Source organism: Trichosurus vulpecula, chromosome 9, assembly GCF_011100635.1.
Source record: "Trichosurus vulpecula isolate mTriVul1 chromosome 9, mTriVul1.pri, whole genome shotgun sequence".
Taxonomy (NCBI): domain Eukaryota; kingdom Metazoa; phylum Chordata; class Mammalia; order Diprotodontia; family Phalangeridae; genus Trichosurus; species Trichosurus vulpecula.
This window is the reverse complement of record NC_050581.1, coordinates 115882148-115906391: the sequence shown is the minus strand read 5'-3', so window position 1 is coordinate 115906391 and position 24244 is coordinate 115882148. Positions and strand designations below refer to the sequence as shown.

The window sequence follows — 24244 nt, the reverse complement described above, 5'->3', positions numbered from 1 at the left end:
GATAAAGGTCTCATTTCCAAGATATATAAGGAATTGATTACAACTTAGAAGAATAAAAGTCATTCTCTCAATTGATAAATGGGGAAGAGGCATCATTTGGGCTAAGGTTAAACAAACTTTGTTATACAAATGTAATGAAACATCATAGTGCCATAAGAAATGACAAAAGGGTAAGTTTCAGAGTAACTTGGGAACTTATATGAACTGATGCAAAGTAACAAGCAGAATGAGAACAAGTTATACAACATTGTAAAGACAAGTAACTGAAAGAGTTAAGAAATCTGTTCGATGCAACAACCAACCACAATTCCAGAACACTGATATAGAGGTGACACTTCAGATGCAGAATGAGGCATTTAATACACCATCAATGTGAAAATGTGTTTTGCTTGCATACATATATTTCTTAGAAGGTTTTTTTCTTTGCTTTTTGCAAAGGGAAAGGGAAGCAGAAAAAGAAAATAAATGCTTGTTAATTGAAAAAAAATTTAAATCTAACTAGTAGTGATGGAAACGAGCAGGATGATATTACAACTTTGTTAAGTCATCATACTCACTTTTCTCTAAGAATAGACAAATAACTGATAGTTATATTTGTACTTATGATCACTTTTTTCTGTTTTGGGTCACATGTTTGAATGTTCTCAGTGATGAAAGTTAAATTTAAAAAAATTGGGGGGGGCATAGAGAGAGGAGAGGGGAGAGACCAGAGAACTGAATGTAATGCATTCTTTATTCATGATATTTTAAAGATTTTTCCCTTGTGTCTATTTTCTGATGTGCAGTTGGCTATGTCTAGAGGCTTTTTCACACTTAATACATTCATATGGTTTTGTTGCAGTATGAATTCTCTGATGACCGATAAGATTTGGTTTAGTAGCAAAGGCTTTTCCACACTCATTACGCATATAAGGTTTCTCTCCAGTGTGGATCCTCTGACGGCAAGTAGAAATTGAACTACACTTGAAAGTCTTCCCACACTCGTTACATTTAAAGGGTTTCTCCCCAGTGTGGAGTCTCTGATGATCAATGAGATTGTTCTTATGAGTAAAGGCTTTGTCACAATCATTACATTTGAAAGCTTTCTCTCGTGTGTGAATTCTCTGATGTACAAGAAGCTTGGATCTGTAACTAAGTATTTTCTCACATTTATTACATTTATAAGATTTCTCTGTATTGTGTAGTCTCAGATGTCTAATGAAACTTTTCCTCAAAATATACAGTACCCCACAGCCACTACATTTGTAGGGATTTCCCCCAGTGTGGATTCTTTGATGATCAACAAAGTTGCTCTTATTAGCAAAGATTTTATCACATTCATTACATTCATAAGGCTTCTCCCCAGTGTGGATTCGCTGATGTATCAAAAGACTAGATTTGTAACTGAATGCCTTTTCACACTCATTACATTTATAAGATTTCTCCCTATTATGGAGTCTCTTGTAGCCAATGAAACTCTTCTTCAAAATGAAAGATTTCCCACAATCACTGCATTCATAGGGTTCTCCCCCAGTGTGGATTCTCTGATGATCTGTCGGGAGTCCGGCCGGCAGACCCCAACCAGAGTCACCAGGAAATGAAGACATGGGTCGGGTGGGTACTGGAACACAGCACATTTATTGAAAGCTAGGCAAGTTCTTATATAGTGTTTCTACTGCTTTGAAGCCTTTGTGTGAGTCATATGCCAAGAATGTTGCCTGTGTTTCTACAATATTATCATTTGGTTTTTACATACCACATTTTCTTTTTCCCGTACTGTATCTCTGTGTTCCATCTCGGTCCGGGTTCCTGGAAGCCCTGTTTGAAGCATTCCTTGGAGCCTTTTCTCAAAACATGAAGAGTTCATGTCAAGGTCAGATTCAGCTCAGAGCCTCTACACCTCCCCCTTTCTTTTGATGTAACTAGAGATACTGGATGTTTTTAGAATGAGTGAATAAAACTCTCAAGATAATTTTGAACAAGCTCCATGCCAGGCACAGGAGTATTAACACACTTACAGCATTTGTTAATAATGATAACAACCAGTGCCATACGGAAGAGAAGGTGTGTTTGTTCTTGAACCAATCCCAGATCTCTTCAGCTGTCTTATCGGGGTTAAGGTCCCTTTTGCTAGCTTCATCTATAGCATTAGCTAACTGCTGTAAATCATCCATATTGAGGGACACTGTACTATTGCCCCATAATCCATTTAAGTGATTAAGTATATATGTCCAGTTATACATGGTTTCATTATAATCTACAGGAGTAACACACATGGGTATATACGTCTGTAGTCACATCTCATTTGTAATCGTGCTTCTAAGACATCCAATTCATCTCCTACAGCAACAATAGCTTCCTTAACCGCATTTAACTGGTGATAAAATTGATCATTAATTCTGTTCTGTATTCTAAAACCCATGGACACATTTTTCGAGAGTTCTTTTGTGAATTCAGCTGTGACCACCTCATTCTGCATAGTGCTTACAGACATGACCACTGAAACAGCAGATGCAATGATGGATACCAACATAACTACTCCTAAAATCACACAGCTAATGCATCTCTTTCTTCGGGATTTGCCTTGTCCCTTCTCGATCAGCTTTTCAAATACCCTATCAGAGGGGCTTTGATACCACCCGCTGGTTTCCATTGGTATCATAGCAAAAGAAGGCCGCGTTAACACAAAAACCGTGACATTCTTCCCAGATTGCTGACCAATACGATCACTTACTACACAATTTCTACATGTGACATTATACCCAATCTCTATTCTACTGATATTCACATTGTCCTTTTTTCCCACATAAAAGCATAATATCCACCCAGACATGCCCTTATTCGGGGAACGTTCTGAACCTCCACCCTCAGGGTGCCATGTTTCACTAATGCTAAGGTTCCCTGTGGCAGCCATAGCTTTCCACAATTCAGTCTACTCACGACTGGAGAGATTCATGCCTGCTGCACCCATTCCTGACCAGGACACAAGGCGCAAAAAGGTATTATTGTATTGTGTGAGAGTCCTGGTATGACACCTGAGGAGTGGAGGAAGCAGTTTCTCAGAGTTCCACAGTCTGGGATTACAGGCTGGCAGCAAGCTTTTATGAGTACTGTCATTAGAAGGCACGTCGGCCATTCCCAGCGTGGTACAAGTAAAGTTTTGTCTGGAAGCCCCCATGAAATTGATATAGTCCTCTTTTCCGATGTAAATCCCCAAGTAATGTTCTAACTGAATACAGGGGTCTTGGACAACATCCCTCCCAAAACATACCAGGGCATCCTAAGTCCCGTGAAATTAAACGGTATGTTGGGAACGGATTGCCACGAACACCAAACTCAACACTCAGTAGCTTAGAAGCGTTCCCCTGTATGATAATTTTGGTGAATCGATCCTCCCAAGTTGCTACTCTGACCCATGGAGGGTTAGGGTAGAATGTCCACTTTCTGGTGACTATAGCTCCTTTGAACACCTGCATCGTGTCCAGGAGAAGCAGCAGCTCTGTCAATTTCTTGTTCTGCTGTCTCCTTGCCCTTGTCTATCTCCTCCTTCGCCTCCTCCTTTTCTTCAGTTTCAGCCTCCACACTTTGGTGCATAACTCGAACATTTCTTTCTGTAACCCAGATCTCCTCATTTCCTGTGGAAACACAAGTATAACCTTGCCCCCATGCGAGGAAGTTACCGGGCCCCTCCCATATCCCATACTTGACGTCCTTCCATAACACATTCTACTTTCAGTTTCCCACAAATGAAATTTAAAGGAGCCAAACTGTTTCACGGATGGCGTTTTATTGTCTTTGTCTAAGGTTAGGTAGTTGAGTGTGTATATCATTATATCTAAGCGTCCCTGTGGACACTGACCAAACCCGTCTCCCCCTTTCTTTTGTTTTTGTAAGTAGCTTTTATGTCCCTGGGCTTCTGTTCCACAATAGCTTGGCCGGTAGGACTGAATGGGATGCCGATAATATGGTGAATGTGATGTTGTAAGCAAAAGTGTTTAAACTGTTGACTAGTGTATGCTGGTCCATTATCTGTCTTAATTTGTCGTGGAATGCCTAAAACAGAAAAACACCAAAATAGGTGAGCAATGACATGGTGTGTCTTTTCTCCGGTGAGTGCAGTGGCCATGGTAAACGAAGAAAAGGTATCCACTACAACATGAACATATTACATCTTTCCAAATTCTTTTATGTGAGTGACATCCATCTGCCATAGCTGCCCTGGTGCAAGACCCTGCCGGTTGACTGAATTCCTAGAGAGTGCCTGATACGGGAGACAGGTGGTGCAGGCTTTAACAATTTTCCTGGCTTGCTCTTTGGTAATGTTAAATTGTTTGGCCAACATTCTGGTTGATTGATGATACTGATTGTGACTCTTTTGAGCTTGTAACTCTGTTAGGGTAAGTAAAGAATCTGCTATGTCATTGCCTTTACAAATGGGCCCTGGTATGTCTGTATGAGATGGGACATGAAGGATATATAAAGCATGTTCTCTGTCTCGGATACAGATCTGAAGTTCCTGGAACAGTCCATATATGGGTGTGTTAACATGCTTAATCTGAGCAGTCTCTATATCCTTAGCTACTCCCATGGCATAATGACTATCTGTGACAATATTAAGTGGTTGGCCAACTGATTTGATAATGTAAATTATGGCAAACAATTCATTCTGTTGAGTAGAGTCATAAGGAGTTGTGATCACTTTACGGGAGTGTCTTTGAGGGATATATGCAGATGCTGGACCGTTTTTGGTAGCATTAGTAAATGCTATAAACCCTCCCTGTAACTGTCGGTTAACCACCACTCTTGGAAAGACCCATTCTTGTGTGGCAATCTCAGTCCTGGAAAGCTATATCCATGATTAATAGGTCCCTGATATGTGCCTAATGAGATCTGCCATTCTGTATTAAGCATAAACAAATCTTGTATTTGTTGTTGTGTATATGGGATAGCCAGCCACTTGATCAGGCATTGTCCCCAAGAGTGACAAGGTGCGCTTTATGAGCTTAAATGCCAATTGAGCTACTAAACTGGGATAAGGACTAATGGATCGTTTGGGTTGTGACAGGAGGTAAGCCCATTCAATAACTCCATGTTTTTGACAAATGCATCCTAATGGGGAAATTTCAGTAAATGCTATGGCGACCTCTACTAGCTTAGTTAAATCATGCCTTACTACAAACTGTTTTTGAATCCCCGCTTCTACCTTTTTCAAACTTTTTTCTGCTGCGGGACTCAATTTTCTGGGCGAATTTAAATCTGTATCTCCTTTTAGGATGTCATATAAAGAAGAGAGCAATTGTAATGGTCATTGAATCATGGGCCTGACCCAACTAATGTCGCTTAACAACTTCTGAAAGTCGTTAAGAGTGTGTAATCTATCCTTTCTTACTTACGTTTTTTGAGGTTGGACTTTCCTTTCACTTACTAAGGTACCTACATAAGAAAACGGTGGACTTCGTTGCACCTTTTCTGGGGCAATGGAAACTCCCCATTGTGTCCGTGCAGTCAGACCACTGGGGGTGAGGAAAGTATTGCTCCAATTAAAGTGTGTCGGGGCCTCGGAGCAGAGCCCCTGCACCCGTTTCCCGGATCCCTTCCCTCTAATTTCCCAGATCGGCACTCATTTGCCCAATGAAAGCCTCTCCCACATCGGGGACACTTTAGGAGGCATTCTTTTCTCTGATCCCTCTTTTCTCTTATTCCTACACTCAGCTTTAAAATGTCCTGATTTTCCACAATTGTAGCATACCCCCCTTTTTTTAGGTAATTGCCGCTCCGGAAAATTTTTCAGCTAACATAAAAAGTTTGCGAGCCCACCCGGGCACATTTCTGAATCATTTCTTCAATAGGGGCATTAGGATTCATGGTCATTAAGACCTTGCAATCAGGGTTGCTATTTTCCACTGCCAATTTGGAGGTTAAAATATCAGCGGCTTGCCCATTGCCTACCGTTCTTACTACTGCTGTTTGTAACCTTGCCAAATAATCAGCAAAACTTTCCTGTAAACTCTGCTGTATTTTTGTGAAAGATTGTCCTTTATCTTGTTTGCCGGGTAATTTATTCCAGGCCCTCCGGGCACAATTGGCTAATTGATTATGAACTTCTAATGTATAGCCCATTTGTCAGTCCGGGGTAGAATTATGACCGACCCCCGCTAATTGATCAAAGACCGCGCCCGCTGCCCCCTGATTTTCGAGGTTCCACAGAGCTTGTTCTTGGCATTGAAAATGAAACTCCGTTTGCCAGAGTAAAAACTGACCCGGCTCCAAGCATAATTTTGCCATTTGTTGCCCAGTCAAGAGGAGTAAGGGCCGTGACTTGCAAAGAATCAAGGAGGCTTGTTAACATGGTGAGGTTGGGCCGTATGCACTAGCGGCTTTCCTTAGCTCGTTTAAGTACCTTAGGCTGAGCTGCTGAAAGGTTCGCGGTCTCCCCCCCCCCCCCTTTGTTGTTCAATTACTGCACAATAAAGCTGTGCCTCTTTCAAAAATTCCGCGAAATCTTCTCCCCGCTCTTTGGCTTGTAAAATTGCTTTTTGTATCGCTGTGTTCAGAGGCGCCAGCTGCTTATACAAGGGACGGGAGGGTAAACATGGCTCTGGCGGTGGAGGGAATTTGTAGTCAGGCTCGGGGTCCTCACACTCCCTCTTCTCCTCAGTCTGGCTTTCCTGGGAAATTTTCTAACCCCTCTGTGCTCCTCTGGTTTAGACAGGCAAATCTTAATAATGTTGTATAAAGAAAAAGTTCTATCGGAAAATTGTCTGGTCCCACTGTAGAATACTATTCATTCATCTGCTCTCCAACTATTTTCCATTTCTGTGGATCTATAGTCTCTTCACTGGGCACCCAGGGGGAACAAGTATACACCACATCTAGGAACGTAGGGAGCTGTTTGGGAGTGCAGTACAAGCCCTTCTCCTTCATTAAATTTTTTAACAATTTGGTGTAGTAGCTTTACCGATCATTTTCCCCTGCGTGCTTCGGTAACTCATGACCCATTTTTTCTGTCTCTCCGGTATAAACAGCCGGTGTACCGAGACCGCCCACTAACTTAGTTTCTGTGAGCTATCACGAATTATAGCCCTGCATCCCCGGTACCTGATTCGGAGCTCCTTCCCGGGGTTTTGTGGCACGTGTTCCTGCCCCACGTGTGGGCGCCACTTGTCGCGGTCCGGCTGGCTGACCCCAACCAGAGTCACCAGGAAATGAAAACACGGTCGGGTGGGTACTGGAACACAGCACATTTATTGAAAGCTAGTCAAGTTCTTATATAGTGTTTCTACTGCTTTGAAGCCTTTGTGTGAGTCATATGCCAAGAATGTTGCCTGTGTTTCTACAATATTATCACTTGGTTTTTACGTACCACATTTTCTTTTTCCCATACTGTATCTCCGTGTTCCATCTCGGTCCGGGTTCCCGGAAGCCCTGTTTGAAGCATTCCATGGAGCCTTTTCTCAAAACATGAAGTGTTCATGTCGAGGTCAGACTCAGCTCCGAGCCTCTACAATGATCAATAAGGTTGCTCTTAGTAGCAAAGGCTTTGTTACACTCCTTACATTCAAAAGGCTTTTCCCCTGTATGGATCCTCTGATGGCAAATAAGAACTGAGCAACGTTTGAGAAATTTTCCACACTCATTACGCTGATACGGTTTTTCCCCAGTATGGACTGTTCGATGATCAAGAAGGTTTCTCTTACTAGTGAAGGCTTTATCACAATCATCACTTCCAAACACAGTCCCAATCCCAGCTCCAGAGCCTGCCACCCCCACAGTGGCCCCAATGAACTTGGCTGCTGTGTCAACGTCCCTTGATACGGCGCTAGCTTGGAATCCACATCCGGGGACAAGTGACGTCAAGGGACCTGAAGCTGCCCAAATGCTGAGGTTCTCATCTGTCCGAATCTCTGGCCGTTTCAGTACCACTGCAGTTAATGGTCTACTCAGCATCTGAGAGCTGCTCCTCACAAGAGCAGGGGTAGAGATGAAATTGGCGCAGGCTTACATTCTCAGGGGGTGAGGGGCAAAGCTGAATAGCTGCCGGCAGAGCAGAGGAGACAGAGAGAGGGAGGGGAAAGAGCCCTTACCTTCTTTCCTACATGTTTACATATATTTTTTATTATTATACATTATACATATTTATATATACCACCTCTGTATCCCCAACACCCCCCAGGAAAATGTCAGCTCCTGCAGGACAAAGGATTATTTCATTTTGTTCCTTTGCATTCCAAGCATTAATCCCAGTGCCCTCTACATAGTATGTACCTATAAAATGTTTGCTGAATAAATAGAATTACAAGGGGCCAAAGATCAAAGGGATATATGAAGTTAAGTACTCTTTGGCCTCTTAAATTTTTGCCTTCTTTGGTAAGTTCTGCCACTAAAGTTTTTCTGGCTCTCAAGGGAGCCTGAAGGTAACCCTGGATGGTCAAAGGTTCTGCCAGCAAAGCAAAAATTCAAACAGGTTTTACCAAAAAGCACAAACTTCAAGACCAGGACTATTTAAGGGTGTTGTTTTTTGACCAGTAATTGGGATGTCTTTCCTCCCCCTTGCCATTTGTTTAATCCCTAACCAGCCTCTAATATCCCCCTCAAATGCCATCTACTCTAGCTAGGAAGCCTTTTCTGACACTTTGTCAGCAGCAGCCTTTCCCTTACCCAGACCTCAATAAACACTACTGTGTTGATATAAAAGGAGATATCACAAGAAAATTAGAAGAACATGGAACATATTGCCTCTCAGACTTACAGATAATCTAACAATTTATGAACAACAGACAGCAAAGTTAGATATAAAATTAATAATTTCAATTACACTAAATTAAAAAGGGTTTGTACAAATAAAACCAGTGTTTCCAAGAGCAGAAGGAAAGCAGAAAATTAGGGGTAAGTTTATAGACAGTTTCTCAGATAAGGTCTCATATCTTATATATTTAAAGAACTTTGTCAAATCTATAAAAAATATGAGTCATTCCCCAAATGACAAAATGGTCAAAGGATATGAAGAGGCAGTTTTCCAATGAAGAAATAAAAAGAATTTATAGTCATATAAAATGCTCTAAATCATAATTGATTAGACAAATGCAAATTTGTCTAAACCTTCAGATATCATTTTATACTTGTCAGATTGGCTAAAGTGATAGAAAGGATAAGCAACCATTGTTGGAGGGGTTGTGGAATAATTGGGCCACTAATTCACTGTTGGTGGAACTGTGAACTAATCCAACCATTTTGGAGAGCAATCTAGAATTATGCCCAAAGAGTCATTAAACTGTCTATAACCTCTGACCCAGCAATACAAATAGTAGGTTTCTTTCCCAAGATGAGTAGGGAAAAAGGAAAATAATCTATATGTTCTTTATTTAAAAATAATTTATTTTTAGTTTTCAACATTCACTTCCATAATTTTTAAAAATTTTCTCCACCTCCCTCCCCTCTCCCTTCCCCAAAATGGCATTCAATCCAATATAGGCTCTACATATACATTCTTATTAGACATATTTTCATATTAGTCATGTTGTATAGAAGAATTAGAACAAATGGGAGGAAGCATGAGAAAGAAAAAAGAAAACAAAAAAAGAGAGCAAATAGTATGCTTCGATCTGCATTCAGACTCCATAGTTCTTTCTCTGGATGCGGATGGCAAGGAACCTATATGTTCTAAAGTATTTATAGCACCTCTCTTCGTAGTTGCAAAGAACAGAAAATTGCAGGGATGCCTGTCAATTGGGGAATGGCTAAATAAGTTGTGGTATATGATCATGATGGAATACTATTGTGCTGTAAGAAATGATAAGATTGTTGACTTTAGAATATGGAAAGACTTGCATGAAATAATGAAGAGTGAAATGAGCAGAACCAAGAGAACATTGTGTACAGTAAGAGCAACATTATTTTAAGAACTGTGAGTGGCTAAATCAGTTTGAGTATTATAAATACTGAAATCAACTACAAAGGGCATATGAAGGAAGATGCTATCTGCCTCCAGAGGAAGAAATGATAAATAGATGTATAGTATGGTTTTATATATGTGTGATATATATATATATATATATATATATATAAAACACACACACAAATACATTTTTATGTCTAATGGTAGCCATATCTAGGGTGGGTTGGGGAAGTAGGGAAAAAAATATAAAAAGTACAGAGCAGAGAATAAAAGAAATTTTGGAAAGAAACACAGAAAGCAGTATAGCTTTGAAAACAATTTGTTGTATTTATTATATAGTTTTTTTAAAAAAGGTAGTCTGAAACATAAATTCATGCTTTTATAGTGAATCCTCTTTTTATGTTGTGCTGTGTACATGGAATGGTTCTTTTTTTGTCTTTATGTATTAAGTTCAAATGAATTTTTAAAACATATTACTGTGAACCTCTTGGATACATGTCATGGGCTATTTTGTTTTAGAGTTGTGCACCACACTGTGTGAGATCTATAGGGTCTGGGTCTACCCTAGATTCTATTTCCCTCAGTATCTGGCACAACTACCTGTCAAACAGTGGGCACTTCATTTAAAAACCTGGCAAATGGCTGGGTTGTTCAAGATCATATAGCTTAGGAATGCTTTACGAGAAATGATCAGAACACTACAAGATGCCACCAACCAAGTTGGGAAGACTGAGATCTTTACCAGCAGAGGGAGCACCAACACTGAAGGAATCATGCAGCCCTGGAGTTTTAAGTTTGAAAAGGAAGGAAGGTTGCTTCACATTCAAAGTCATCATCTATTTGGCTGAATGGGGTAATCAGCAGGTGACTAGTACTTCCCAAAGTAATTAATAGTTTTCTTTTCCAATCTCACTTTCTGTCCTGATCCATCAAGTTGTCTCTGGAAATCATCTAACAAGCCAGTTTCCTCTCTATCTTGTGGACAATAACACTTGCACCCAGGTCCAAATCTCTCCTGGCAGGATGGTCAGGAACTGTTCTAGCATCAGTCAACACAGGACTTTCTTTGTGCTTGCCACATTTCAGCCATCTTTGACAGAGTTTCTCAGAAGTGTCTCCAGGCCTTATGTGTCCCATACTACGTCTCCTGATATTGAAACCCGAAGTCGTCGATGGAAGATCTCACTAATAGTAGTGATATCCCCTCAAAGGTTGGATCTTTGTCTCCAGGACTGATTCGTCTCCAGCTCTCAGACACCCAAGACTTGAGAAACCAGGGCTACAACTTCAGTAGTTACCACCCTTACGTAGGAGCTAATGTCCTCACTTCAGCTGGCTTCTCCCCAGCAAAGATGTAAGCTTTAAATTCCAAGAACTACCCTTGGGAAGAGTGTGTCATCTACTGAGACACCAAAGAATACTGTTAACATAGCAGTCCTCTGTGAAAACAAATATCCATGGTAATAAAAGTCTGGGCCATTCTCTGATAGGAAAGCTTCTGGAACAATTAACTCCCATTTCTAAAGCACTTTATGGTTTACAAAACACCTTCCTTACAACCTTCTGAGGCAGACAGTGAAAACAGTATTACTCCTTTATAGTTGAGGAAAGTGGGACTTGAAGAAGTTAAGTAACTTGCCCAGGGTCACAGAACTAGTTATTTTCAGAGTTAGCATTCTAACCCAGTTTTCACCATCTTTATCCAGTACTACCAGATTACCTCTTAGGAACACTGTAGACATGTGTGCTTTTGGCAGGGTCAGGACTAGCTTTTCCAGCTGTGAGATTCTTCATTTTTACAAGAAATTTAATTTCCTCCCCAGAAGCTATACAGGGTGTGTGCTCTGCTACTGGAAAAGCCTGATTGCCAGGCATCCAGGCTCTTAAGATCTAATTCCTAGATTACTCTGTATTGTTAGATCCTCAACTTGTGGGACCCCTACCATCTTACATTTGCACTAACAGGACACATTTGGGTTACTGCAAAAACCTACCATTTGGCTTCCTTGTCTCTAGTGTCTCATGACTCCTTTTTACCCAGTATAAAGCAATTTTGTAATTCCCCTCCCTTTGTGGGGGAAGTGCCAATGAGTCTTCTTGCCCACAGTATCAAATCCAAACTCCCATATTTCAAAGGCTGTAACAAGTTGGATCCATGCTACTACTTATTTGGATCATTATTTTCCTCTCCCCCTTGATACTTACTCTAATTGGGAGCATTTTTTTTTTTACTGTGTTCCACACAGTATGTAATGTAATGTCCTGGGGCATTAGGGCTACCAGGGATTTTGGACATCATCTAGTCCAGTGCATCATTTTATAGATGAGGAAATTAAAACTGGGAGAAATGAAGTTACTCGCTAATCAGAAAGTCAACATCGGAACAGAAAGTCAATCTGAGGTTTCCTAATTCCATGTCGTGTTCTTCCATGACACGTGTGTTTCTGTATTGTTTCTATGTCACTTTCCCCTTCCCTGGAATAAATCCCACGTTATACTTCATCCTGTTCCAGCCCACCCTCATCCCCATTACTCCAGCTCATGTCTCCATTATCCAAATGGTTCTTGCTGTTCCATTTGTTGTACCAGAAGCGAGCGAGACATGCCACAGAATATAAGTTTAAATGGAGAATTTATTAGCCGGCAGCCATTGGGGTAACAACCACAAATCAATGGCCCCGTGTTGGGGTGACAGCTTGACTTATATAGGATATGTGGGGGTACAGGGTGGGGGGAACAGGAACAAAGGTCCTGGCTGATCAAAAGATTCAGTCAGGTTATCGTACTAGTGGGATAATCTCATTTACATTCCTTGTTGGAGTCACAGAGCCCCAGGGATATCTGCTAGAAAGGATCTGCCAGGTTATCCTTCAGTGGGATGGTCCTATCTACTGACATTCCTTGGTGGAGTCATGGAGTCCCAGGGGGTTTGCTAAATGCCAAAGATATCTGAGTCCATTCTTCCTGGGGGTGCTTGTCAGTAGCTAGGGGTTTCTCAAGGGTTCCTAATTTTCCCTGTATTACAATTCATCACCATGACCTTGATCAGTTCCTCATCTTCTGGTTTCTTCAAAGGTAGTTTGGCCATAAACCAGAGACAGGGTGAGTCTTCTGGCCGTGCTTCTTCCTTGGCCGCCTCCCTCACTGGTCACTTCCCCTTCACCCCTCCAGGCCCACCCCGACCCTAATCCACCCCTTGATCCATAGGGTAACCCCTTGTGGGCTACCTCGTGGGTTCCGAATAAAGTACGTACTCCCGATCCCGGCATTCAAGGACCCGCTTTTCCCTTCATTACCTCTCCCCGACCCCAAACCCGACAGGCCCTCACTGGCTCTGACTCCCAAGCCCGGGAACGGCGTCCCCTTCCCGCCATGGGCCTCCGCCCTCTCTGGGCCTGCCCAAGCGGTCTTTAACTCCTATCCAACCTTGAAGGCCCAGCTCAGCACCACCTCGCACTCCAAACTGCCAAGGACTCGGTTTACAGGATTCGTGGAGGAGTGTTCAGAGGCGACGGAAGGAGGGGGTGGGGAGGGGCAGGGGGGCAGGGGGCGTGGGGAGAGGTGGCTCCTCCCAGCAGCCCCGGGACACCCTCCCCTCCTCTCCCAGTCCTCGGGAGCCCATCCCGAGACTCAACAAGAGAGAAGGCGGGGGGGGGGGGGGGGGGGGGGGCCCCCCGCGGGGCGGCGAGGAGCTCCGGGAGCCTGGGTGCCTTCCCTACTCCAGGAAGCACCATGGCTGCACCGGAAGCACGTGAACATGGACTTCCGGTTGCTGATTTCCCTGCAGAGTTCTCTCTAGGAAGTCGGCGGGCGCTGGTAAAGAAGAGTGCGACTCGACGGTGCGTTCTGAGGACAGGGGCTAGAGGAAGCTTCCAGCAAGCTGGGCTCCCAATTCTCAAAGTGGGGGCTGGGGGCAGGGATGAGGCATGGGATCCTGCTTCAGTTTCATGTACCATCCTGCCAGCCAGCCCGGCCCTATTATCTACCAACGACTCCTTTACAGCCTCCTCCCCCTCCACCCTCCTCTGTCTGTGTTGTCTTTCCTTATTAGACTCTCTCTATCTCTGTCTCTTCCCGCCCCGCCCCTTCCTCTCCCTCCCCCCCCCCACCCGTGTCTGACACATAATAAATGGCACTAAATAAATGCCTTTTCATTTATACATTCTCTTCTCCCACTCTGTTCTGGCTTCTGATGGAGACAAGTTAATAGGGATGACGTGAGCTGCCTTTCCTGGAAAATATAACCATAACAGCAGAGTCTCCCTAGCCACTGTACCCTTTCGAACCTCTAATGATCCACAATCCTCTGTACAACTCATACGTTGCACTTTGGGACAACACTTATTTTCAGAAAGTTTTTGTAAAGGCATCAAAATGAGCCTTTACAATTTCCACTCGTTACCTACCTCTGTTCATAAAGACATGGAGAAATTCATTGCACGTAGAGTCAGGAGACCTGGATTCACATCAAATACTAGCTATAGGACCCTAGACAAGTACCTTTCCCTCTTGATCATAGGATTATAGATTTAAACCTGGAAGGGGCAGTCAACTCTGGTAACAAATGACCAAAAGGTCACAAATGTTTTGTAACCACTGTTAATGCCAAAAATACAAAAAAGCTCACACAGATTATATGCAAAAAGTTTTCTTTATTCCATTGGGGGAGAGAAATTAGACACATGTATCAGGATCTCCTATAGGAGGAGATCCAAGGCAGTGGGGCTAAACCTTGATTTATGTATTTGTGTCTAGACAAAGAATGAAACAGCATAGTGCAGCAACAGTGTGGCAAGTTTGCTTAGTGACAAAAAATCCATTCATAGTAGGACTTCGTGTCTGGGCCTGTTGCTGCTTGCCCAAGCTCAGGGACCGTAGGTTCTGTGATTTAGTTACAGCAGTGTTCATCCAAAGGGTGAGTGCAAAGGATATGTCAAGTTCAGGGTACAGTTTGTTTGCTGGGCCTTAGCTGTGGAAAACAGGGTGCCTCCTAATAATAAAAAAAGAGTAGTTTTGGACCCTGACATCTAGTAATTTAACCCTCTTATTTAATAGATGAAGAAACAGAACCAAGATGGTGATGGGACATGACCAAGGTCATACAAGTATGTAGTACTGTAACAGAGCCGGGACATGAGCTCATTTCCTAGTTCAGCATTCCAAGCTAAATGCCCTTTCCATTGCACTATGCTCTTCCTTGAGCCTCTGTTTTGTTATGGTAATTAAGTTGAGACTTTTTTTATGTAATCAAGTACCTTTGATGAATCTTGGCTTTCAAATGTAATGGCAAGAAAAGTAGGACTTTTCGTTGTCTTTGTTTTGGAGTGCTTCTTGGCACTAAAGAATCTTTGATTGAATCAGGAGTCTTTGATGACCTGCTCACAGCAGGGGAAGGCTAAGTCCAGTGGGTTTGAGTCCCATGGTTGTGATGCCCTTCAACTCTGAAGAAGTGTATATAAACTCAGAGGTTATCACACTCATTGAAAGAGTATTCGTGACAAGACTTTGGGTAAGCCCTTGAAGCAGCCTCACCCTGGCTTTCAAAACCCAGATATTGGTGCCTCTCTCTGTTAACTATGTAATTCTTTGGTCAGACAGGTAGAGGCCTCTGTTGATCTCGGTGTGTTATTTGTTTTGTTTATATAAATGTATGCTTGTAATTTCTGTTCATATTTGCTCTGAAGTTGAGTGTTCTGACTTTTCCCCCTGAACTGAGTAAATGATATATGTATGTTTAATTAAACTGAGATTGTTAACCCCTCAAAGTTGCTTAACTTAGAAAAGCAGATTGAAGAACCTGTGCTAGCAGCCCTTCTGTGTGCTCTTGTTGTTGGTCTTTCACCCCCACAACAGCTGCTAGCAACATTGTTGTTACAAGTGTTCCCATGTATAAAAAGAAGATACATATGTTCCAACCACTTATCTACGGAACAGGGTTGTTGTGAGGAAATGCCTGGCAAACAATAACATGCTAGAGAAATGTGATATATTAGTAGCAGTAGTTATAACGTAAAGAAAGGTCAGATGGTGAATACCCAGAGTGTCTCAGATGGCATCTACACATAGGAGTTTTTAGAGAACAGATGGTGTCTCTCCACATGGAAGATGCTGGGGAGCTGCTTCCAGGAGAAACACAATGGCAAGAGAATTATGATAGAATATTATAATAATAATAGCTAATATTTACATAATACTTAATATGTTCCAGGCAGTGTGCTAAGCCCTTCACAATTATTACTTCATTCAATTCTCACATCCTCCTTGGCTATTATTAGCCCCATTTTACAGATGAGGAAATGAAGGCAAACAGAAGTTAAATGATTTGCCCAGGGTCACACAGCCAGTATCTGAGACCAGATTTTGAACTCAGGTCTTATCTGACTCCAGGCCCAGTACTATATCTACTACCTTACCTAGCTGATAATTCACAATCATTCTACTCCTATTTTCACTAAAGTACAACTTCATGGTCTCTTTGAAGCATGGAGATGACTCTAGGTTTTCAAAGACTCTGGTAGTAGATTATGAATTCAAAGTGGACCAGTGATGGACTAGGTCTTCAAGGACCAGTCTAGTTGAGTGTCGAGAGGGTCAGGTACTGCATAGTCCTTTGGGTTCAGTTTCTGTTTCCCAGGGAGGGGCCATTTCACAGAGATCATGATATGGCTCACAGATACATATGTAGTAAATGCTGTACTAGGATTTAGGGATACAAAGACAAAAACCAAAGTCCCTGTTCACAAAGAGTTTATATTTTATCAGGGGGAAACCATATACATACATATAAGTATATATGAAATATACACACAGGAGTTATTTCAGATCAGACCTTTGTTTTTAAAAAAAGATTAGTCTGGAAGTGTGTAGATAAAGTGGAAAATTGGTAGGAGATTATTACAATAATCCAGGTAATAGGTATAAGAACTAGGACTAAGATCGTGGCAGAAAGAATATAAAGAAGAAATGGGATGTGAGAAATGCTCTATAGGAAGAACTACAAGGTCTCAGGTCAACCCCTCTGTCATCTGTCTTCAGTCTCTCCCTTTTCCACTGGCTCCTTCTCATCTGGCATCATCATCACCATCATCACCATCATCATCATCACCATCATCATCATCACACTCTCTCTGTCTCTCTCTGTCTTTGAATCCCCAGTTTCTAGTACATAGATTGCCATTGAGTGCTTGTTGACTAACTGATTTGCCTAAAAACACAGTTAAGTCTCCTTATCATAAAAAAAAGTCTTGACTTTGCCTTTATATCCCATCCAGCCATAACATCACTACTGAATGTTCCATAGTACTAGTTGACTGATGGATATTTCCATCTGATTTCCCTGTAGGTATTTCAAACTTGATATATCCCAAAATGGAATTTGGCTATGTATTTATCCTGCTGAGAAACCTTCAGTGACTCCCTAATCACTATGGAACAACTTTTAAAATCCTCAGCCTGCCATTTAAAGTCATCCACAATTTGGCTCCCATCTACATTTCCACAACTACCTAAGGAAGAACCTTAGGGTCCTTGAGGACAGCTGTAGTCATTTTTCTTTTCATATTCCCAGAGCTCAGCACAGTGATGGGCACACAGTAGGCACTTAATAAATGCTCACTGAAGGCTGATAGCAGACAAAAGGAAAAAATAGCTTTGTTTTCCTCAATGCAGTGGCACGTCTGTCATCAGGTAACACTGCCGTTTACTTGGACCACTCTAGCTCTCAGGCAGATGGGCTTTCAACAAACAGTAAAATCGCCCAGCGCCCATAACCCGGAGCTCAGGACAGGACTTGGAAGCCAACGGCAGAATCTGTCCCTGCCCTCTCGGCCAAGATGTGCATCTGCGCAGAAGACATTCCCAAGGTTCGTTCCCCTTCCCCGCCCTACCCCCTGTAAATACGCATGTTTAGGCTACTAGTACTCTGTTCTCCACTAAGTTAGCCTAGCCCTGGAGCTATACTGCAGTCAAGGCTGAAGAACCACTTTGGCCTTGGGCCTCGCCTCCCTTCCCCAAGGGTACTTCCGCACCCTTGTTTCCCGTCTCCCGTCCATCCTCCTTATCTTTTTCATCCTTCCCTCGGAACATGCTTTAAGGTAACACCATTGCACGAGCGCATGCGCAGGACCCCGGTGGAGCGATCTGGTTCCCCAGCCTTGGACTATCCCAAGCTGCCTCGTCCGGCCTCCGTGCACTCAGCCTCCCAGCAGAGGGCGCCAGCGCCCTTCGGTAACCTGACCCTGCAGCCCAGTCTGTTGACAAGCACTCAGTGTGCAGAGGGAAGGGCACAGAGCAGGGACAGAGGCAAGGAAACCGACTGCCGTGCAGGGGCTTCCTTCACGGTTCACAACTAGTTCCGGGTAGAAGGCTCAGAGCTGGAGGGGGAAGGGAAGGCGGAGGACAACTGACCGGTGTTTCTGAAGCTCTTGCTGCGGCCCGGCCCCGCGCCAAGCGCTTCATAACCGCACCTCCTGTGATCACGTGGAAGGACTCTAAGCTGTGTGACACAAGGGAGTGTAGGGTTCCGCCCTATACGTAGAATTCTAGTCTATGATCTTGGAAGATGGGCAGTCAGCAGTCAATACGATGACTGCGGATAAAACCAAGTGGAAAACAACTAATTTGAAGTCAATGGCTTAGCCACTCTCGTATAGTAAAAGGGAGCAAGATATACTGAACCATAGGCTTTTTTTTTTAGGGGAATTTTTTTTCATCTGTTGAATTTTGCCACAAGTTACTGTTAACTGCAATGTTTCACTGGTGGTACATTGTTTCCTAAACCAGATCTTATTCCCTCAGAATGGATTTTACAGCGATAATAGTAGTTGAGGGAGTTCCACTTGTCCCAAGAAAACAATTTTAACCAGTTTGATAACTTGTCAAATGTGGGGGAAAAGAGAGAACCAGTACAAATAATGTAAAATCTACAATTAGCCAAAACCCAGCTAGGGGTTAAAATCTGTACAAGCCTTGCATTACAGCAATAACCTATTACATTATTGAATTATAAAATAGCCATACTTTTGAGGGGAATGCAACATGTATTAGAGATGATTGAGCTTTTCTGTTGGTGTTCCTGATTAGTGCCTGGCACATCTTGGGAACTTAATGCACAGAACTGACCCAGAAGCTTTAGATTATAACTTTACAGAGCATATTTTAAACTGGCACTTCTTAAAAGTAAAAGGTCCAAAACAGAAGATCAAAAATTTATTTTAGAATATAAAGGGTCATACCTTGGACTTACAGATATAACAGAAATGGAGTATTAGGATAGCTATCACGCATTTGGCCTGAGAGTTTAAAAATTTTCTGTTCCTTGAATGTTACTCAAAATAAAAGAATTGATTTTAAAAATGGTATGACTTTATCATTATACTTTGAAGAAGTCCTTACTAAAGACTTAGAATTGAACTTGTTCATTTAATTGACAGAACATTTTATCTCACAAGGATGAAAGTGCAGAGCTGAGACTTGAGCCTGATTGCTTTTGATCCTGTGGAATACACCATACTACCTCAAGTTGACTGGATACTTGATTAATTCTGATTCAGTTTTATATATGCAGAGTGGGGAAAGAAATCAAGTTCTTTAAATACTGAAATTCCCTTGTAAACACCCAGATTAACCTGAATTCATACAGTCAGATAAATGTGTTTCTGGGACCCAAATATGTTCTGGAATTAGGTTTGTTCCAATTCAGTGTTAATGATGATGTCATTCAGTGAGAAGCAAGACAAACTGTTAAAAATAAAAGAGGCCAGGGGGTGGAGAGTGGGAGTGAGTGGACGGTGGGGAGTGCTCAAAATGTACAAGCCTTTGTTTGACACTAGCAGCCTTCAAGCAGTTAGTGGAGCTACCATGTAGAGAATGTTCTCCAGAAAGGCAGAATCAGAACAATGGGTGAAAAAGCAGCAACACTAAAGAATCTGTTTTATGACCTTCTGCTCCCTTTTGGGGCACTTAACTACTGCTGCAGAAGGACTGGGGGCCATTTTGTATTCTTGTCAAAGTGAGCCTGTACCATTCTACAAATGAAATGCCTCAAAGAAGTAAATGGACCTAGAAGACATTGATACTGATTTTTTTTCTGAGTTCTGAGTCAAGTCAGACATTAAGATAGTCACAAAGTAAGTAGAGTCAGACTGGATAACAAATTCCCCACAAAAATGTGGGTGTACTAGTCTCTACATCTAAAAATATGTATATTAATGCTTGGAGGTGGCAATGATTACAAAAATACAGAGCTAATATGACTCCCACATTTATTGCACAGACAGCTGGTGGACCTGATTTTAGGTCCAGAAAATATGGGTCACCAACCATAATAATGTAACTTACATAAGGCCTTGCAGGCAGGGAGGATAGAGAGAGGAAGGCAGGACAAAAACACCCTTTTGATTTAGTTGCAAATAGAAAACTACTACAACATACTCAACAAATGGATTTCCAGGCTCCAGCTGAATCTCTCTAAAAGGGGAGAACCTCCTCCTAATTACACTTTAGGGTAACTTTGTTAGGAAGCTTTTCCTGATATCAATTCTGATGCAAAATCTGATGCTTTTTGATATTTACCCACTACTTTCTTTTGCTTTCTAGGGTAAAATGAAATAAACCTTAAAAAGGAAAAGGCTTTAGTTTATATTCTGTTTTGGCAACAAATGCCATGGATCAAAAGTGGCATGACTGTCAATCAAGGGGTATCATCATGTGCTGAAGGCCTCACTCTTCTGTTCTACTGAGTCCAGACCTATTGGATATCTGTTCATCAATATTCTCAGCCATAACAATGCAACAGAAGGTAGAGCCTCAGCAGTGGTTAGGAAACAATATATTCTCTGCTCACCTTCCCCCTCTCCCTACACCAAGAAAGCAAGAAAAATAAATCCGACTACAAATAGGTATTATCAAGAATAACAAGTTCCCACACTGGCAATATAAATACAGTCTGAATATGCAAAATAACTGTTCTCTTTCAGCCTTTCAGACTGGGGGAAAAGGCACAAAAATGATGAACACAAAGGATTTCGCTTGTGCTTTAACTTGGTGTGTTCATAAATTTGTTATTTGTATCCAACTAGGCAGACATACCCACAGCACCACATGAGTAGAAAATATTGCCATGGAAACAGCAGAAAAAATAACACTTATTCCCCTGAGGAAGATAAATCTAAGTGAAGAAATATGGAATAATGAAAAGAGAAGAAAGTAAAACCAGGATCAGCATCTACTTAGCTTGTAACAGGAGTCATAGACAAAAACAGAGGACAGAATATCAGAAAAATAACAGTTATCCACAAGATAAAGATGTTTAAGCTTAATTACTTGTAAATGTAAATTTAATTGACTTTGCTACTATCTAAAGCAGCCATGTCAAACACAAGTAGAATTGGATGCGTCTGTGGGCCATATATTGACTTAGAAAGTCACTCGTTACCACTGTGGTGTATTGTTATCTTGTTAAACTTTCCCAAATATATTTTAATTTGGTTTTGAGGCACTTGGAAATTTCACATGCCTGCTGGCCAGTTGCCTCTGGCTAAAACAATTCTGTCCCCTTCTCTAGAGCACTCACTATTCATGGAGTGTTGGTTATTGCAGTTCTGTATGTGTCTTATCCCTCCACAAATCTATAAGCTCTATAAGCTCCATCAAAGTAGGGCCCATATTTTATCTAGACAATTCACCTATCATTATTAAGTGCCTGGGGTTATAACGATGGACAATGACACAGAACATCCAAAGTGCTCTATAAAATAAGGTAAAGACAACAAGGCAATAAAAAATAAGGTAAATAGATTTTGAAAAGTAATAACAACAATAAAAATAAGGTAAGGTTCTTTACCATAAAGGCCAGTCTATCCCTTGTGACCACTCCACACGTAAACACATCTTAGGAGACAGGGGAGGAAACATCATTCACTCTCGGAAAGGCCCCAGTCTAATGTAGATGTGGAGCCCATCTTTGGATAATCACACTATTAGCTCTATCATATATTGATATTAAAATGTTTATTGAAGATCTTTGTTGTCAATTGTTGCTTAAGTATTATGGGAAAGGGGTAGTCAATGCCATTAAAAAACATACACTCCATCTGGGGTAAAAAATATAATTACACAGCAAATTATCAACATTGGATGGGTCAAATGAAAAGCATGGTAGTGGATAAGGCTGGACTTGGGGTCAGGAGAATCTGGTTCAAATCCTGCCTCTTGACATTGTATATTCTTGTGCAAATCACTTAATCTCTGATCGCTACAAGATTCTCTAAGATATCTATTAATTTTAGGTAAGCTGCAATCTGTAGGCATCACAGATCTTTGATATAGACACACAAAAATAAAGCATAGACTCACCGGTGTGAGAAAGGAAATGGGAGAGTATTTGTATCAGAATGTAGATTTGGGGCTCTATTTTACAGAACCTGAAGAGCAGGGAATGAAAAGAGGAAAAGGAAGTACTTCGGGGAGGAAGAAAAGGAGGTGCCATCCCAAATCTTGTACAGCTCCCTGTCTCATACAGGAGACCACCTTCAGGGATCAAACATTCTAATAAACTTTTAATTAAATATGCTAAGTGTTTGGCCTAGAATAATGGAGAACTGGAAACAAAGAAAAACATAGCCAAAAGACAAGGCAAAATAAATCAAACAATAGCTTGATGTAGGTAGTAAAGGAAAGCAGTCCGAATAAAGGGAGAATTGCCTCGCAGAGCTTAAAATGTGCTTGGGGAGATAAAACAGAAACAAAGATGACTCTGAGTTATTTACAAAGCAATCCCATCCATGAGTGACAAAGTTAATGTGTTGTCCATTTTCCACTAGTTTGACCAAGACATCCATATTCTGACACCTGATCTCCCTGTGAAACAAAAGCAAATTTTGTTAAGATTTTGGATCAATTAGAATGAAGGTTTTCATCTGAAGACAAGAGTGAGGTTTTTTCTATACAAATGAAATTTTCTGTTCTTCTCCATTATGAGCACCACAATCTAACAGACTGAGCGGACCAAAGTTGAGTGTTTCTCTCCAGAGTGAATTCTCTGATGATAGTTAAAAGTTGAACGCTGACTGAAGGCTTTCCCACATTCCTTACATTCATAGGGTTTCTCCCCAGTGTGGATTCTCTGATGTACAATTAGTTTTGAGCTTTTACTGAAAGCTTTTCCACAATCATGACATTCATAAGGCTTCTCCCCAGTGTGGGTTCTCTTATGTACCAAAAGGCTTGAGCTATAACTGAAGACCTTTCCACATTCATTACATTCATAGGGTTTCTCCCCAGTATGAACTCTCTGATGTATAATAAGGTGCGAGTTCTGATTGAAGGATTTTCCACAATCATTGCATTTATAAGGTCTCTCTCCAGTATGAAGTCTCTGATGCCGAATAAGGCTCTTGCTCAGGCTAAATGCCTTGCCACACTCACTACACGCAAAAGGTTTCTCTCCAGTGTGAATTCTCTCATGGTCAATAAGGTGTGAGCTCCTATTGAAGTATTTGCCACATTCATTACACTGATAAGATTTCTGTCCTCTTGGAATTTTCTCATGTGTAACAGGTTTTGATACAAGACTAAAACTTTTCCAGAAGTCTTTACATTTTTCACCCCTCTCTTCAATAAGGACTTTCTTATTCTGCACTATCACTTCCATAAAATCACTATCAAGTCTCCGATTATCTTCTTCTGGGAGTGTTTCTTGTTGCGGCTCTAACACGCTTTCCCTTTCACAGGCTACCTCAGCTTTAGGTGTCTGGAAAACATCTTTCTGTATACCTTCTGATGGACTATTACATGATTCAGATTCACTTAAAATTTCTTGCTTTAACATGGACTTGTCATTCTCAGTAACATTATCACCTTCTGAAAAATAGAACATACAACTGTCACAATTTCCAGTATGGGAAAAGGAACAGAATTACATCACATAATGTTAAACTACTCTAGGAACTCATGAATTCCATGGGTCTGAAGAGAGGATCTATTTATTTATTTGTTTTTGTTTTATTTGAAGAGAGGATTTATAATCAAGGGTGTGCGCAGGGAAAGAGATGACCCAGCAGAAACAATGCAAAAAAGGTCTGCAATTTATTCACAAATGGATAGAAATGACAGCAATAGGTGGAGACAGCCAACAACAGTGGGACAGAGGAAACTGCAGGGATTAGAGAGAGAGCATGATGAAAGGGAAAAGCACTGGGATCAAAAACTTTGTCCACAAACAAAATCAATGCAACTAGACTAAGATGATAAGAAAAGATGGTCAATGGGGGGTAGCAGGTGTAGGAGGTATGTGAGTATTTCCATCAAATTTCTTGTTCACATAATGATGGTGAAGATAGTAAGAAAAGTAATAATAATAGTATGAGCTAG

General features: G+C 41.5%; 1 protein-coding gene across 1 annotated transcript in view; it reads right to left on the bottom strand.

Annotated features, from left to right (window-relative positions):
• Positions 1–767: 767 nt before the first annotated feature.
• Positions 768–24244, bottom strand: part of LOC118832219 (zinc finger protein 420-like) — a 40733-nt gene continuing 17256 nt past the window's right edge. Inside the window, exons 5-9 of the mRNA XM_036739620.1 lie at positions 22868–23734; positions 7485–7802; positions 7078–7207; positions 2920–3014; positions 768–1600 (exon numbers count right to left, since the gene is read on the bottom strand). Coding sequence (XP_036595515.1) covers positions 768–1600; positions 2920–3014; positions 7078–7207; positions 7485–7802; positions 22868–23734 — 2243 coding nt within the window. The remainder of the gene's footprint in view (positions 1601–2919; positions 3015–7077; positions 7208–7484; positions 7803–22867; positions 23735–24244) is intronic.